This window comes from Xylocopa sonorina, chromosome 7 (assembly GCF_050948175.1).
Source record: "Xylocopa sonorina isolate GNS202 chromosome 7, iyXylSono1_principal, whole genome shotgun sequence".
Classification (NCBI taxonomy): Eukaryota; Metazoa; Arthropoda; class Insecta; order Hymenoptera; family Apidae; genus Xylocopa; species Xylocopa sonorina.
Window position 1 is genome coordinate 13,494,087 of NC_135199.1, and position 17,312 is coordinate 13,511,398.

A 17,312-nucleotide genomic window follows, 5' to 3' on the forward strand; every position below is an offset into this window, starting at 1 on the left:
TATTTTCTTATAGATATTACGCGTATTTTTACCAAATGCGAGTAACGTCGAGAGACGAAAGCGAGGGAAAAGTTCCGCAAAGCACCGTAAACTTTTGTTGAAAGGTTTCAAAGGAAGGAATTGCATCGAGAAATCAAAGTATTACGAACACGTATTATTAACAATTTTAATGTTCATTACAACATACGCGCGATTCGTTTCTCCGTTTAATAAATTGTAGTTACTTTCTTATCGTTCCCTGTGTAAAGTTTTCACATTGTATGTAATGTATAAAACGTGCCATTTAGGTTTAACCGAACATCACTTTGCGTCTACCGTCTGTCTACGTTCAGAACGTTTTATTGCTTCTTTAAGCGTATCATTAATCTCTTTGTTGATAAAAGTGTAACATATATTTAGTATCGTCCGTTCGGATGTAGACCTACAATTATTTCGCATCGGTTACATAATTTATTAGATAAAAAATATAATTTACTAGATAACAAAAAAGAACGAATTACCTTACGACTAACTGCAATTCAGTATTGCTTTACGAGGATCGTTGCTTCTTTTTTTTTCTTTTTTTTATATATATATATGTATATGTAGTAATGGTTCGATTGGAAGAGTCTGTGTTTCATTGTTTTCTCTGATCGTGTAACATTTGCCAGTACGGCAAACAATTTTTTACGAAAGTGACTTTATTCTTCTTAAATGATACGGATCAACACTTTCGCCGCCAGTTGTTTCCATGCTTTCCGGCGATTACGTTTACAACAACTAATAGAAGCTGAAACAACACCGTAGACGTAAGCGTTCAGTAAATCGAGATCCATTTCTAAGAAAATCAAAAGTATCCTTTATCGCTTGTAGCATTTTACAAAGCTCATTGCTACCCGCGCGTTCCAACTACCTATCGCTTTAAGTCTTTATCGTTTTAGAAAATCGAGGCCAACCTTCGGCTTCGACGGTGAAGGTGTTGATCGCGTTTAATATATCATTACTTCTATTCTAGATGCTAGAATATTTTGTATTCGATGTCAGCATTTTTGTAATACATGAAGCGTTAGCGTGTAAATCATGAAAGTGAACGTGAAAGGTGGAAAATGTGTCGAATCTCATCTCATACATCTCTCCCCGTAATATTTACTCAGCTTCACGTGGTAATAAACCATTCCAAAATTTCATTTTCTCTCTCTCTCTCTCTCTTTTCTCTCTCTCGGTGTAATAATCATTAAAGACATTTAAGTAATTTTAATTGATCGCAAGAATGATTCAGTGGCCTTGTATATTGTTGTATTTGTTATATCAAGACGTATTGTTATGTAATATGTTACCCTTTTTTCCTTAATGTGTACATATTTATTTTACAAATTTCCGCAAAAAACAAGACAATTTTTGGTAATCGTGAATGCCAAATATATAATAGTTTCGCTGTAAAAGGATGTAACTTTTTAGTATTTTGTTTTGTAAATTATGTTAACGATTAATAATATATAATAATTCTTACAAACTGAAGCAATTTTGTAGCGTACTCATTAAGAGAAGCGGACGAACGATGAAAATGTACGTTCGAAAGTTTTATTTTCAGAACGCAACACATCAACAAGATTGGAACATAGAAAATAGCTAGAAAAAAGCATCACAGCTTTGCGTTTGAGAAAAGCTGGTGATTCGTTAAGAATCCCTGTACTACAGCTCATAAAAATATATAACCGCCTCTGCTAGGATAGAAATAGTCGCTACATATACGCATAATGTGTAACATGTAATATAGTTTTTTAAAATACAACACTCTCATCGTAGATCAGTGAAACGTTACGTGTGATTATATATGGTTCAATGGAACAAAGTATTATTAGTTGTGATTTCGTTCTATGTCTATGTACATACTGTCGCATATTATCATTATTGTATCATGATCGTTTCTCATACGGCGTGAAAGCAACTGTAAGGATAAAAAATGTGGTGAAAAACTTATTTAAATAATTCTTTTTATACGGAAGACTATATTGATTAAATTCTTGGCACTTATTGCTGTAAAATTTCCACGTATTCATCTAATGTACATAAATTGCTCGCCACTCTACTTTTTCTAATATTTATCTGGCACCTGTTTGGCGTAATTCTTCCAGCTGTAACAAAAAAAAATTGTTTCAAATCCGTTTAACACGCAAGTACCGATAGATAGAAGATCATCGCAAACCTCTTTCTCGTCATCTACTTCGTCCTCATCGTCGGATCCATGAACGGAAGCAGCAGGAGTAGTATGTCTCGAAGAGGAAGGCGATGGCGGTTCGCTGATAGGTCTAGGATAATTGAATCGACCTACTCCACCTTCCGCGTATTCGGAAGCTAGTTCCGGATAAACGGTCGTCAGCGCTTTTATTCTTGCTTGACGGTAATACTATTAAAAAGCAGTCGAATTTAATCGATTCGAACGATAGAAAAAGAAGAAAGCTGACAGGATATAGTGGAACTTACAATGCCAAGATTTCTCCAGTCAAGCAAATCGCTAAGACGTTCCGTACGATTTCTCTGAATGATACGCTGTCGCCGACTTAACCGTGCAAAATCGAACATGTAATGCGCGAGTTGTTGAACACTGTTTTCTAGCCCGATGTTTCGTCTATCCACGATATAAATACCATAACTCATTGGATCAGCTATATGATCTTGCATGAAACATCCGAAACCGGATAAGTTGGTGGTTATACTGGGAATACCCATAACTGTACATTCCGCGGGGGTGTAGCCCCAAGGCTCATAGTACGATGGAAAAACTCCCAAGTGACAGCCTCTGACAAATTCTTCGTAATCGAGGCCGAACAATGGATTGGTCGACGACAGGAATTCTGGATGGAATACTATCTACGATACGAAATTGATACCGATTTATAGACGGCTAAATAATTGTACGAGTTTACGTGAACATAGTAACGTCCATCCCGAGTTACCTTGACTCGATCGTTAACCGTGTTAAAGAGATTACATCTTCTAATTGCGTTCAATATCGGATCGTTCCAATCGTCTATAACGTTATGCGTGGTAACCGGCGGCAATCCGTTCCTTTGTAAAGCGTACAAGCATCTACGGTAATAATTAGAGGAATTGTAATATTTCTTTCAACTTCAATTGTCATCTGTATTAGATTTAAGCAAATGTTACCGTTTGATTTTAATAGTGTCCTCTTTTTCTAGAAAATCTTGCGGGTCGGGCATGCGACCGGACAGACACACTTCGTACATGCGCTTTCCTATCTTCTGTTGTATATCGTTAATTGTGTCTCTCAACGATTTGGTAACCTTTAAGGGAACAAGATCGCGTGACAATAATCCTTTGTTAATTTAAAAAAAGAGATTATTGTTACAACTTACAGCGTGGCCTCGTAACGATTCCACGTTAAAATTATTAGTCCGTGCTGGAAAGATAAGGAAGGCCACAACAGTTATATCGGATCTAGATGTCTTCAAGTAATGATTCAGTCTTGCTAGAGCTTCGATAAATATGTCGGCTCCTTTATTTCCAAACTCGTAGCGACCGGCAATGAAGAAGTACAAAGTTTTGTCCAGATCAAAATCGTAATGTCTAAAAATAGATCAGCGATTTATTGCGGATTCAATAGGGAGCTTATTATATGTCACGTGAAATTTTTGTTATCGATGCGTACCCGTAAAAATGACCTCTTACAAATTCATGTATCTTTTCCTTACTAACAGCGTGTAAATTTTGGAATTCGTGCAGTGCCGCGAACTTTTTCACGTTCAGTCCATTTGGTGTAATTATATCCGGTTTTCGTCTTAACAAATGTTCAGCCTCCAAACCCGTTATGTCTGAAACGGTTGTAAATATGTGCGCCAAATGTACGGCTGCACGTTCCATACAGTATCTATGATAAATTTGCCGTTTTCCCGCTTCTTCGTCGACGTTAAACTGGAAGTAAAGAAACGCTTGATACCGTTCAAACATTATTAAGATACAATTTGCGCGTAAACGACTTTAATACGCATATAATACCTTATCCAAATTATTATAAAAATCAATCTTTCCCGCGCAAAGGTATCTTCCAAGAAGGGTAGCGTGTGTAGTGAATATCGTGGCAACGTCTACGTGTCTAGTTCTCAACGCGATTAAACCGACACCGGCTTGCCATTCGTGACAATGAACGACTATACGAGGAAGAACATCCGAATATCCTTCTGCGGCTTGCCTAAAATTTCAAAATCATAAAAATCACGTTTACAGGTTACAAGACGCGATAACGGATTAATCTTGGTGCGATATGAAATTCACCTGAATTCAGATATGAATTGACAAACGAGATAACCGAGAATAACCGCATCGTTAGCTTCTATATCCAGATGAGGAATACCAACGTTACAAGTGTTCCATAGTTCCTGTTTGTATTCGTCCAACTTCCACGCTGCACTTCCAATATCAAAGAGAATAATTTGAGGGTTTCCATCCACTAGCCATGTTCCTGTTACAACCTCAATAAAAGCTCTTACTTTATGATAAAATACATTTCGCTTGTTCTTAATCATTAAAAATAACAAGGAGCAAAACATTATAGAACGAAAGAAGAGAAAAACTATATACTCCATTCGCGGGGCAATTGCCCTTGAATTAATTTTGGCCTTGCTTTTGGACAACAGCCAAGTTATTATTCTTAGCATTATATAATGAAGCATTTAAGTAACTACAGAGTAGCGACAATTTGTTCGAGCGATCTTCGATATCTTACACGTTAATTAAACTTACTTTGAATCCTTGATCGCGTAAAACTTGTACAGCCAAATGTAATGGACTGTTATGCGGAAAGTCTGTCTCTTCGACTTCTGTACGTGCCGAGGTCTCGTTGTAAGGACCGACGAGACAATATTGATCACCCATTTCCTCCGTTGATACATAAGCTTTGGAGCGTATTACAGTGTATATACCACCGACTAAAGGCAGAATGGGTAAAGTTAAGAAAGAACTAGATCCAATAATTATCGTATCGTACCTTGTTGGATCATGTATACCTTTGTTAGCAGCCTCCCATGCAACTTCAAAATTCCATCGGTTCTCATGCTGTGCCGAATATCCACGATCCATAAATTCAAATAAATCATTGCAGCTGTCCACCCGATAAAACCTTCTAGCTACGCGTTCCCTTGACATTTTGCTGACACTTTGCAGTCTTTATTTATCTAATAAATTTAGATACGTTAATATATTTACAATGACGCAACATATAGCTTTCTGAGAAAGCATTCGTGAAAGAATCTTAACAATCTTGCAAACGAAATTTTGCACTTGTCTCTTTGTATGCATCTTTTATTTAATTTAACGATACAACGATCGTTCAAAACATTTTTATTTAAGCGATACTTGATACGTACATTTTTGCTTCCCTCTATATATTTTTCGTACACTTAAAATTTGCAGAAACAACAAAATAAAACAAAAATCGATAAAGGATTAGAAAATACGATAACAAACGTCTGGGTATCGATGCGATAACAATGAAAAATGTTTTATTCCACCTCTAAGTTATAATTGCGTTAGCGAAAAGATCTCTGACTATCCTATTTCAAGACGATGATCAGGATTAAACGTGGCACGTATTATCAACAGGATTAATCAACTTTCCGATAGAAATCGGCCTGGGCGGTGAAATATCCCAGTCGGAAGACTCGCGTTATGTCATGAATGAACTTGTCGAGAGGTCAATGACAGCGTAGTAAGTATTATCACTTTTCTAAAGGTTCGCCGGTTCAATGAAAACCATAACGGGGAATTTGTTTAAAACGTCGGATGCGAGAGAATCGGGTAACACGGTCGAATTCACGGGAAAACTCACTTATTTCCGTTTAAAATAACGTTGCGGCAGAGAAAGGGGGAGGAGAGCGTAGAACAAGTGGGTGGATAAGAGAACGGTTCCACGGTCAACCTCGCGTGAAGGTCACCACAAACTATGCAAGAAAGGTCACAAGGGCTGTCGTATGGGCCTCGAGTCGAATTCTCGGTGTACTTCAAACCCGACGAAACTTCGTCGGTTCACTGATAAACACATAGCCCCGTGCTTCTCTTGCAACAATAGATGGCACGAGGTACCTAAAAGTTTCAGCGCAGACGAAATCATCGTTGGCTTGCGACCAGCCCTCTCGATTCCTTCCGGCGGTGTGCGCGTACCAGCCGTCCGTCGCATCGATCTCCTCCCGATCTGCACGTGTACCAGGTCTATCTACAGCTCGAACGCAATTACCAGCGCTACTTTATATTTAGTTACGGGAGCGAGCGACGGCTTCGTCTTGCTCAGGGGAGAAAATCTGGTACGTGCGAAACGAATGAATCATTTGCTAGAATTTATATCGACCGTTTCCACCCCAGATAACACAGCAAATCACGTACCATTTCAGAAAGCACCAGCGTGTCACGGTGGCGACCCCAGGTTTCGTAAAAGCCGCAGGGTATCGCCAGGCTTGCAGAGCTAAGAGAGAGAAAGATGCTGTAAGAAAGAATGAGACAGACGATACCGACCCTCCTCTAGAACCCGTGGCGCCATCTCTGTGAAAAGTGCTCAAACTGCTCGCTCAGCATTATCGACAGCGAAGTAAACTACTTACCGACCAGTGGCGCCATCTCTGTGGTGACTGCCCAAACTATTCGTCGAATAGTTTCCGCGATCTCCGTAGAGATGGCGCCACGGGTTCTAAAGTAGAGTAGGTGTCATCTGTCTCACTCTTTCTTATAGCTTTTTTATATAGCTTTCTCTCTCTTACCTTTTAAACAGAAAATATAAAATAAATTATAATAAAACTATTGAAATATACACGAAATTACAATAAAGCTATTGAAATATATAAGAAATTACAATAAAATTAATAATATGTACAATAAATTACAATAAAACTAGTAATATGTACAAGGAATTACAATATATTAGTTTTATCGTCATTTCCTGTATATTTCAATAATTTTATCGTAATTTCTTGTATATTTTAATAATTTTATTGTAATTTATCTTATATTTTTTATTTTAAGGATAAGAGAGAGAAAGATATATAAAACAGCTATAAGAAAGAGTGAGACAGATAATACCGACCCTCTTTAGAACCCGTGGCGCCATCTCTACGGAGATCGCGGAAACTATTCGACGAGTAGTTTCAGCACTCGCCACAGAGATGGCGCCACTGGTCGGTAAGTAGTTTACTTCGCTGTCGATAATGCTGAGCGACCAGTTTGAGCACTTTTCACAGAGATGGCGCCACCGGTTCTAGAGGAGGGTCCCCCCCATTATCTGTCTCACTCTTTCTTATAGCTTCTTTATATATCTTTCTCTCTCTCTCTTACCTCGATAGCGGAAGATATAGAATAAAACTATTGAAATATAAATCCCGACAACAAAACCTTGCCACAGTAAGAGCACTGTGATGTTATTTACGCCGTGTTAAATGTAATAAATATATATTAGTTAAATATATAAGGTTTCTATAGAACCAACAATTACTATGTAAAATTAATCGATTCGTGATTTGTTCGCTAGGTGGCGTGTTCTACTTATGCAGCTACAAGTTTCTCCCCTCGTTGTATACATTCATAAAATTACGAACGCGTTTTCAGACGTGATTCGAAGAGGATTCGAAGAGTTAATAGCCTAAAGAAATCCATTGGGAAACCTACGAACATGGCGGTAAGTGTTAATTCTGTATTAGTACTAGTCAATTTTGATTAGGACATAATATATCAGAAGCAATCTCGCATGCTTGTTCGGTTTGCTCGTACCGACTAACCTAATTCGGATGGAAGTAAACACGCATTTAAGTATTTAAAATTAGTCAGAATATCGTTATTTATAATAATAAATAAAGTGATTTAATTAGATTGGGATTAATAGCAAATTTTGTCGTTTCCGTATTTCATCTTAATATCCAACAGAACTGGTTGGCATAGCGACCATTGTTTGATCCATGTTGGCATTCATAGTATAAAGTATACCGCTCTATAATATTTATATACTAATATAATTATTTTCTTGTTTCAGGCTGTCGCAGCTGCGAAAGTTCAAGAAGTTCGCGAGATCACCAGGATAGAAAGGATCGGCGCTCATTCTCATATCAGAGGCTTAGGATTAGACGATAGCTTGGAACCACGACATGTAACGTATCGATTCCTTAGTATGGTTCAACAATCATTTTTCGAGTCACGAAAAATATCAGCTATACGCGATTCTCTTCCGTACTCTTAGGTGTCGCAAGGCATGGTCGGTCAGCTGATGGCACGCAGAGCCGCCGGTGTTGTTCTCGAGATGATTAAAGACGGTAAAATAGCAGGCAGAGCCGTACTGTTGGCAGGCCAGCCTGGTACCGGAAAAACTGCCATCGCCATGGGAATGGCACAAGCGTTAGGGATAGATACTCCGTTCACTTCGATGGCAGGGTCCGAGATATATTCTTTAGAGATGAGTAAGACGGAAGCGTTGACTCAGGCTATTAGAAAGTCTATCGGCGTTAGAATCAAGGAAGAAACAGAGATTATAGAAGGAGAAGTAGTTGAGATTCAGGTGGACAGACCCGCGACTGGTGTAGGTGCCAAAGTTGGTAAACTGACACTGAAAACGACAGAGATGGAAACAATTTACGATCTAGGGAACAAAATGATCGATAGTTTGATGAAAGAAAAAGTTGGTAACGATCAATTTATTTTCAATGCGGTTCGCTTGTAAGTATCATCGAAAATGTCGATTTATTTAAGGTACAAGCTGGAGATGTGATCACGATCGACAAAGCGACGGGGAAAATAAACAGACTAGGAAGGTCGTTCACCAGAGCTCGTGATTACGATGCAACCGGTTCGCAGACTCGCTTCGTGCAATGTCCCGAGGGTGAATTGCAAAAACGCAAAGAGGTTGTACACACAGTGACCTTGCACGAAGTCGATGTCATAAACAGTAGAACCCACGGGTTTTTGGCGTTATTCTCCGGTGATACGGGAGAAATCAAGTCGGAGGTACGGGACCAAATAAACGCTAAGGTTACCGAATGGCGCGAGGAGGGAAAGGCGGAAATCGTTCCAGGTGTTTTGTTCATCGACGAAGTTCACATGCTCGACATCGAATGTTTCTCGTTCCTGAATCGAGCGCTTGAAAATGAGATGGCACCTGTCGTTATCATGGCTACGAATAGAGGTATCTGTGCAAACCGCGCGTATCACAATCCACTACGAGTAGCGTAAAGTTAATCGGAGAATTCGATGATAGGTATCACGAGGATCAGAGGAACGAATTACAAAAGCCCCCACGGTATTCCGATAGATTTGTTGGACCGTATGATTATCGTTCCAACCAGTCCGTATCAAGAGAAAGAGTTGAAAGAAATTTTGAAAATAAGATGCGAGGAAGAAGATTGCGAAATGGCAGATGACGCTTTAACAGTTCTCACTAGGATCGCTTTAGAAACGTCGTTGAGATACGCTATTCAGTTAATTACAACGGCCTCGTTGGTTAGTCGCCGAAGAAAGAGTATGGAAGTGAGTGTAACTGTTCGTTACTGCGGGGCGTGATAAATTCGCTACATATTTTGGACGATACGATAGTGGAAGCATAAAAAAAAATGTTCATTTTCAGGTGAACATTGACGACGTAAAGCGTGTTTATTCGCTGTTTCTCGATGAAAATAGGTCTACTCAGTTTCTTAAGGAATATCAAGATGACTTTATGTTCAATGAAATGCGTAAGTAAATTTGCGAGCATTATGTTTAACACTCGCGGTCGTTCGTTTCGATATACTCGTTTCTGTTTCAGCGGAGGAATCGATGGAGATATCGTAACGATAGGGATAAGTAGATGGTACGTTTAAACACGAACTTTGTTCAATAAAAGTTAATGATTTTTATACCTACTGATTTCATGATACTTCCTTAAGATATTACTAGCCAGGTTCGGGTATATAAACAGGATATGTAAACGCGACATCAGAAACAACGCTCTATATTTCAAATGAAATAGAAAAAAAACTTAACAAATTCTGCCTCCGTACTCTCAACAGTTTGGCATTACAGCGTTTGATTTCATTTCACGTGTTACGATTATCAATAAATTCATAACGACAAAAGTAATCAGCTACTGTTAATCATCGAGGTAATTTAATTTTTGGCGTAAAGTTTCTGGTTGTGCGTGTAACATCACGTGTAACATCGACGTTTCTTGGTCGGTAGGTCTCGTGGTCGGTAGACAGGAAACACCTACGTTTTCTTCTCTTGGCTTTTCTTGACTGCGACAAACAGTTGTGCGTTGTGAATAGAAAAGGTTCACGCGTGGCGTCGCATTAATTTTGCTTACTCGTTATCAGTTTAAGTCCTCCCTCCGGCTTGAACGACGACTGAGCCTTCTTATCTTTCGATATAAATCCCAAACCGTATTCCACTTTGTATACGGGAAGAGGGATTACCGTGGATGATACCGGCACCATTACTGAAACAGCGATAACGAAATTTCATGCATTATAAGCACCTAGGCGCGCTGCAATTTCGCGCGACAGATGCAAATCGAAATTCCGAACGCTCTCGAACGCGAGTCGCTTTTAATTTAGGAAAAATTCAACCACCGCAGAGCGGAACAAAGCACGTGGCTATCCATGCGTCTGTATATACTCGACACTGGTACATTCGCATAGAGAACCGTGTGTCACGCGACCGTAGAGGGGAACACGAAAGTATTTACTCGCACATGGAAAGGTCCCGTCGAACGAGACTGTGGTATCGCGATCTATCAAACGTTCACCCGCGGTACACTGAATCGAGAATATTTGCTTATCGCTTTTAATTGAATATCGATTGATTAAACGGATGGCTGGCTGTCGGCCGATCGTTTGATTACAATATCCGATCGCGAAAATCCCGAATGTTCGACGCCCTCCGGCGTCCTCTTCCTTTCAGACATTTCGTACGATTCGGATTACTACTACTCTTTATAGTCCTACCGATAAATAATTTCATATCTCGCGATATTTTCACGATATAGGTGCATAGAAAAGCTATCGGGTCAGGGAAAGTGGATGATCGTCGGTGGATTTTATTTCACGCTCGTCTACATTAAATTACAGAATAGGTATGCGGTAATATTTCGTTATGTAACGTTGCGTTAATGTTTTTCGCCTAGGTTTTCGTTGAAATTCGCGTTGCGCAAAGTAGAAAGGGCGACACATCGGTAAAAGCGGCGCGTAATACGCCGACTCGCGCTTGACCATCGCGCTTTGCATCTTTCGAACGTTACAGACTCTTCTTTTCAGATTCGGATCGTCGCGTTCGAGATAAGAAACGGCGATTGCAAGATATAACCGCGGCAGAGCCGATATACAAAGTGGCGAACGTCCGAGCGAACGGGTTTATTAATCTCCGTCCGGTAAAGTGGAAAATTATAAGGCGCGATGCACCCAGGGCGAGATAAACGCGAGCGTTTATCACTCGAAAGAAGTTTAGTAACGAGCGCGATTGGCCGTGATCGCGACGACTCTAATTGTAAGTGGCACCAGTTCGATCGGAGGTGAAACTCTGGCAGAATTTTAATAGCGCGTTAATTCGATGCCGCGCGCCTTCCTATTTAATAGCGACCCAACGTCTACTGAACTGCATTAAGAAGCCGATAATTTAATAATATTCATAACCCAATAACACGACGTTACTAATAACCTGGTAACTCAATTTTCTTAACAGCCTACTAACTCCACCGATATTACCTTCGTCACTCGAATATATACTTTTCTCGCATTCTTTTCACTCCTCTGGCAACGTCCCAGTCGTGTCAGCGTTCCAACCATTCTGTTGGCCGTAATTAACGGGTCGTGGTGTATCAGGATCTGGTTGAAACCTGGCGGGAACAGGGAAGGAGAGACACGCGATCTACATACCCAGGATCGCGAGCTTGCCCTCGCTATAACCATAACCCACGCGATTCGCGAACTGACGTCATTGTCCCGTTATTCCCACCTGTCAAACGTCACCCGGAGGAAATTCGAATTTCGAATTTCGAGAGCCTCGAGTCGCCCTTTATTTGGTCAACCGTGCGCCGCTCGATGACGAGTCCGGCTCGTTCATCATCTTTGGCCTCGCGGTAACTATACGACTCGACCGACGAAGCGAACAACCTGGACCATTCTTCGTCGATGGAGTTAAACGATAGGTGACACCTGTCTGTTCGCGTAGAGTGTGAACAGGAAACGCGCGACCAGCTACGCGGCGATAATCAAGGTGAAAGTTTTTCTGCCTCGAGATGCACGATGATGTTCAAGCTCGAGCGAGACCTCGTTAAGACCCGGAGAAAGAGAAACTGAAACTTTCGATTTTCTTTTGCCAGAAACTACACTTTTCTCACGGTATGGGATAGAAGCGAAGCCTCGTTTCGCCGACCAGCGACACACAGCACGCAAAAGTGGCACGATTCGAGACGAATTGAACCCGCGACCCGTCCCGACAGCGGTGCACCGATAATGAGAAAGAGTCCGTGCACATATCACGGGGTGAAGCGCTCGATACAGAAGAAGTAGACTGACGGACTCACCTGGCTCGAACACGTTGTCCTGATTCCTTTTGTATATCGTAGGTTTCGCGTTGGCCATCGCGATTGCCGCGAAAATACAAATCAGGAGGAAGCACGGAAGCCGCGGCATCGTTCGCGATCGAAGGAATCGGTGTTGGAGGAGCGAGGTTGCCTTGACGATGTTTGGACCGGCACTACGCCGAGCAAAGACCAAAGCGGTGAAAACACTTGCCACTCGAGTGGGGAAAGCCGCGGATAAACAACGGAATTGCCGCTCTCTGGCAGCTACCAGCACCGGGAACTTCCGTTTCGAGCTTCTTCGCGACGAGGAAGGATCCTCCTCACCGTTGGAAAGGATTTCGCGGCACGCGCCAAACTTCCTCGAACGATCAACGTACAACGGAGCAGTATTTATGCCTTTTCGGAAGTTATCTCGAAAGACCACACCAGTGGAATTCAAGGAAGACGTTTAAATGGTATCGATACTCCGCTCGAGAGAAAAATGACCACGAGCAAGACGGATCGTGCAAACTACATCATATCTATATATATGTATATATAGTAGTCGTAGACACGCCCGAAAGAGAACGAGAGAGGAGCCGCGAAGGAGCGTCAAGGATTTCTATTAATCATTTGCCGGGCGTTCGTCATTCGCGCATTCTCGACTAACGACGGGAGAGCAGGTACGTGTGCCTACGTGCAGGAGCGAGAGCGTACCTCGAGAACTTCTCTGGCAGCCACGATGCGTGAAAAATTGCCGGCTAAACAGAGGAGAATCTCGCGGGAAAGCCGCGTTTCGCGGAATGAAAAATAGGCGGCTGGGAAATGGACGAGGTTCCGACGCTAATTACCGCGAGTCGGTTCGGTAGTTGGCCCAGGCGTGACAACAATGACCTGCCGGCAGGCTAACAATGGAAACCGGGTTAAAAAGTGAAAGGACTCGGTGATCGAAGGAGGAACGACCGTGGCGCGGTATTCACGGTGCGACAGAGCCTCGCGTTACCTCAGGGCCCACCTACATCCGGCTTCCTATTTTCTTTTTTCCCCTCATCGAATTTCCACCAACCCCTCTCGATTTCCTTTACAATTGTTCCTACCGTCGATACACTTTCACCCGCCACGGAGAGACGTTTCATTTTTCAACCAGATCGATTCGTTTCCTATTTGCTATCGCTAAAGCGATAAACGGTGAGCGACCGGCTCCAATTTTTTTCTCTTCTTCTCTCCCCTTTCCTCCACTTGGAACCGTTTTCCGCGTTAATTGCCCAGAGCTCTTTCAGTTTTTCTTTTTTTCTTTCATCCGTTTGTTGGCTCGCAAGTGCAACCGTGCAGATCGGAGAACGGCGCGTCGCGACGCTTATTTCGTCGTTTCAGACGCGCTCACCTTTCCCACTCGGGTTTCCTCCACTCGACCGGTTGGCTTTATTTTTAAGCCGCGCATAAAAGCTGCACCGTTTGTCGCGAAAAAAAAAATCGAAATTCTCCCTTTTTACCGCGCAGCGCGCGACGATTCGTAGACGAATTTCGAGGTTTTCGATCGTCGTCGGTGTTTCTCTCGACGAATTCTCGTCCGCGGCTAATTACGCGCCACGCCCGGCGAGGCTATTTCGCGAGCCACTTTATTCGAGAAAGTCAAAGGAAACTTGCACGGAACAATACTGGCCGTGGAACAATGCCGTCAACCACCGATGGGTACTCCGCGTTCTTGTCCTGCCGCTTTAAAACGACGACTGGCTCGCGCGCGACGCTTTTCAATCGCTCTTCTGTTTAAAAACGTTTCACCGAGTCCAAACGTTCTCGACAGCTTTCGAAGGTGTCGAGAACGTTCGTGGACGCGATTAGCCCTCCACTTTTTCATTCGAACGCGATATTTTTACTCATTTCAATTGTACATTCTCTCTCTCTCTCTCTCTTCTCTTTTTTTCATTCGCACAGAGACGATGAAAGTCCGGAGATTCGAAAATATGCACGTTCACGAGTGGGATATCGAGTCGCTGTAAGATCAAGTCCAGCGTGAATCGAAAACTAGACCGACAATGGTTGGTATCGGGTGGAAGGGCGAGAGGGGCGGTGTATGGAAAACGAAGGCATGCATAATGACACGTCCGGGTCTTGCCACGTATAATCTACCGGTTGGTTGCTGCCAGTCTGTTCTTGTATCGGTCGAGATACACGAGCCGAAATTATTCCATCCACCCCCGGCCTTCCAGGGATGTCAGCGGCGGATCGGCCGAGTGTACGTGACAGGAACGTCCCGAACGACCGACGGGGAAAACGGTTTGTCAAACGGCCGCGTCTCCTTTTTTTTCCAATCTCCAAAATGAAAAAAACAATACCGCGTTCTCGATATTTCTAATAAGCTAGAGGGGGAAGACACGTTTTCGAAAACCGTATAAGAATTCCAATATGCGCGTGACGCTGCGATTACCCTTTGAATGGTTCGCAGGAGGTAGAAAACATCTCGATATTGATTTAGCCAGCGAGGAGAGAATTCGGAGTTGGAACGAATTTACGCGGGTGACGGGTGCTCCCGAGACTGGCGAACCGATCGCATTTGTATTCAGGAAAATCGATTGACAGCCGTCAAACCGTATCGACGGTTTAACGGCCTCAGTCCCGGGGGTAGGCCTTTCACGGGACGTCGTCGGTTCGCGATAGAACGTACGCGACGAATGTTAATTACAAGAGGCTGGTCGATATCCGATGGAACGTGGATAATAATTGCGATACAAGTTATCCGGTTAGGACACGCGGATCGTACACGAATGTGCACTCAACGAGGCACAATGGACACCCCCGCGATGACTAAGCCAGATTTCCGAGATTCGGGAGGAATCTGCTGGAAAAGTAGTCGCCACCATCGCATGATTAATAATCGTCGAATTTCATCGCACCAGAGATATACCGAACGGCGTACGCGTGTAGAGAAGTAGCAGGTACGGTAGAATCACAATCTGTTGCATCGGCGGGAATGCCGGCAAGGGTTGTTAAAAAGGAGGATGGCGAGGCAAATGCACGGAACGAACATGACACGGTGAGAGAGTAAGAGGGTCTCGAAGCACGCGTGCGCGCGATTACGCGTATCCCTGACAAATAACCGAACACAGCCATTCTGGCGTCCCCCCGTGTGCTTCCCGAGAGCGAGACGGAAAGAGCGTAAGAAGGGTCTGCCATCCCTCGCAAGAGCCGAGTCTTACCGCGTTAATTGCAAGTACTTCCCTCGGGGTACCGCAACGGGTATACAGTTCCACCCACCTTCCAACTTCCACCCCATCCAGTGGGGTTTAAGGGTACGCAGGGATGATTCGCGCACCCCTTTTTCCCTTTTCATGCTCACCCGGGCCCTTTCATTCCTCGCCAGTGGTTAAAATATTAGGATTTCCCCGAGGTCTCGTGCGCGTTCGCGTTCGCGTTCACGTTGCCGTTCGCGTTAGGGTTCCGACTCGTCAACGGCTCGACGCGACGCCGATTCCGCACTCGAGAAACCCGCTCCTCTATTCTCTGCCTTACTCTTCCTTACTCCTTAACGCCCCCGTTCGAAGCGACGGGCCAACATCCCGAGTCAAGCGCTTTCGATCCTTTCCTTTCGTCTCTACGGGTACGCGCTGTATCCTAAATGGTCTTTCTTGTTGCCAGGAACCACCAAGCCGGAACGGAACGGTCGAGGAAAGAAAGATGGGAAGAAAGGAGGATTACTTTCATCTCGAGTGTGTTCGTGTCCTCTCTTCCGTGCATTTTACGCGGCTTGTTACACGCGTACACGCGTCTCGTTATCGATTTATTTCTGTTTCAATATCTCTCCTCGTTTTTCAGGGATATTAATGCCAGGTCTGGGACTCTCGAATCCGTGAATCTTTCGTTGCTTCTTCGAGAGAGGTTGATCGAGACGCAAGGAAAGAACGGACCGCGATAACTGGACAGATCTGCAAAAGTTTCCTCGCTATACATGTTGATTTAAATTTCACGCGGCTTGAAAAGTCCCTGACTCGAGTTGAATTCCGCGACTGACATTCTCCTTTCACCGTTCACCTTTTAAATCCCTGACTATCCGTAGGAAGAATCTAAAAAGTCGCTCTTTCGAACGATCGTTTAAATACGCAGGAGAATTTTCTTGCTCGTCCAGCCGCGGAAAAATCGTCGTCCCCGCTGGAATCGCGACGGTAATTTATTAACAAACTCCTCGCGGTGATGTAGGCCGTGTCGAAGTTGGTACTTAAAGGAGTCTGGCCGGTATTGCGCCCCGTGGGAGCAGCCAGGCAAACCCTCCTGATTTACCACGCTCCGGGGTCCATGTACGGAATACACATTTAATAGAGATCGTATTCGCGACTGCATAAATCAAGCCACCGTACCCAGATCGAGCGTATACGCATGCCGCGTTTCACATTCAGAATATGTCGACGGATTGATCGAGCGCGAATGCGAAACGTCACTATTTCTCTACAGATTTCAGGAAAAAAGGAACTGATAACATGGAAAAGTATTTTTATATATATACAACTTGACTAATCATACAATTTACAATCCAATAGAAAGTTTCAAAGTCCTGAAAAGGACTTGGAAAATTTCGACTGAATTGCAAGCTACTTAAACCTACGCGCGTAGTCCTTAGCTTGATACCGTTTTCGAGAGGACAGTCTCTCGAAAACGCTACCAAGGGCCCAGGTCCACCAACGGGGAGGTGACTACGCAGGGACCCATCCCTATGTCCCTAATCCCATCCACCCTCCATTACATCTATGCGTTCTCGGTACAGAAGGTACCGAGGACTGACTCTACTTCCAACTTTCAAACAACCGGAATCCATAATACA

The 17,312-nt window shown here is 43.1% G+C and overlaps 3 protein-coding genes across 5 annotated transcripts in view; 1 reads left to right on the forward strand and 2 right to left on the reverse strand.

Annotated features, from left to right (window-relative positions):
• Positions 1 to 1,540: 1,540 nt before the first annotated feature.
• Positions 1,541 to 5,199, reverse strand: Glys (glycogen [starch] synthase). 2 transcript variants are annotated; one of them, XM_076898509.1, is made up of 11 exons: positions 5,004 to 5,199; positions 4,741 to 4,925; positions 4,273 to 4,469; positions 3,997 to 4,189; positions 3,650 to 3,912; positions 3,357 to 3,567; positions 3,148 to 3,284; positions 2,937 to 3,069; positions 2,464 to 2,850; positions 2,186 to 2,386; positions 1,541 to 2,114 (listed from the first exon to the last, which is right to left on the reverse strand). In XM_076898509.1, exons 1-11 carry the CDS (start codon positions 5,140 to 5,142, stop codon positions 2,082 to 2,084), a joined length of 2,079 nt encoding a protein of 692 aa, XP_076754624.1. In that variant the 5' UTR covers positions 5,143 to 5,199; the 3' UTR covers positions 1,541 to 2,081. The 2 variants fall into 2 exon arrangements, with proteins under 2 accessions (XP_076754624.1, XP_076754626.1); XM_076898511.1 differs by having other exon boundaries at positions 4,273 to 4,482; positions 5,004 to 5,137.
• Positions 5,200 to 7,533: 2,334 nt separating this feature from the next.
• The window catches only part of Rept (RuvB-like helicase 2 rept), a 63,530-nt gene continuing 53,751 nt past the window's right edge, over positions 7,534 to 17,312 (forward strand). The window contains exons 1-7 of one of the 2 annotated variants that reach the window (XM_076898079.1): positions 7,534 to 7,657; positions 8,009 to 8,122; positions 8,213 to 8,647; positions 8,719 to 9,151; positions 9,224 to 9,492; positions 9,590 to 9,695; positions 9,767 to 9,802. In XM_076898079.1, coding sequence (XP_076754194.1) covers positions 7,652 to 7,657; positions 8,009 to 8,122; positions 8,213 to 8,647; positions 8,719 to 9,151; positions 9,224 to 9,492; positions 9,590 to 9,695; positions 9,767 to 9,792 — 1,389 coding nt within the window. In that variant the 5' untranslated portion in view covers positions 7,534 to 7,651 and the 3' untranslated portion in view covers positions 9,793 to 9,802. Of the gene's footprint in view, positions 7,658 to 8,008; positions 8,123 to 8,212; positions 8,648 to 8,718; positions 9,152 to 9,223; positions 9,493 to 9,589; positions 9,696 to 9,766; positions 9,860 to 17,312 lie in introns of those variants that run through there. The other variant, XM_076898077.1, reaches the window with a different exon arrangement.
• On the reverse strand, positions 10,207 to 12,811 carry LOC143425219 (uncharacterized). Its single transcript, XM_076897846.1, has 3 exons — positions 12,521 to 12,811; positions 10,304 to 10,435; positions 10,207 to 10,235 (listed from the first exon to the last, which is right to left on the reverse strand). The coding sequence occupies exons 1-3, from the start codon at positions 12,627 to 12,629 to the stop codon at positions 10,207 to 10,209; spliced, it is 270 nt and encodes an 89-aa protein (XP_076753961.1). The 5' UTR covers positions 12,630 to 12,811.

Bases quoted from the DNA above. Each gene is read 5' to 3' on its own strand.
- Glys (XM_076898509.1), bottom strand. From the start codon at position 5,142: ATGTCAAGGGAACGCGTAGCTAGAAGGTTTTATCGGGTGGACAGCTGC. The intron at 3,568-3,649 runs GTACGCATCGAT...ATCTATTTTTAG, and splicing joins GTAAGAGGTCATTTTTACGG to ACATTACGATTTTGATCTGG. The intron at 3,070-3,147 runs GTAACATTTGCT...TTATTACCGTAG, and splicing joins GACACTATTAAAATCAAACG to ATGCTTGTACGCTTTACAAA.
- LOC143425219 (XM_076897846.1), bottom strand. From the start codon at position 12,629: ATGCCGCGGCTTCCGTGCTTCCTCCTGATTTGTATTTTCGCGGCAATC. The intron at 10,436-12,520 runs GTGAGTCCGTCA...TCGCTGTTTCAG, and splicing joins GGACAACGTGTTCGAGCCAG to TAATGGTGCCGGTATCATCC. The intron at 10,236-10,303 runs GTAAGCAAAATT...TGTTTGTCGCAG, and splicing joins AGGACTTAAACTGATAACGA to TCAAGAAAAGCCAAGAGAAG.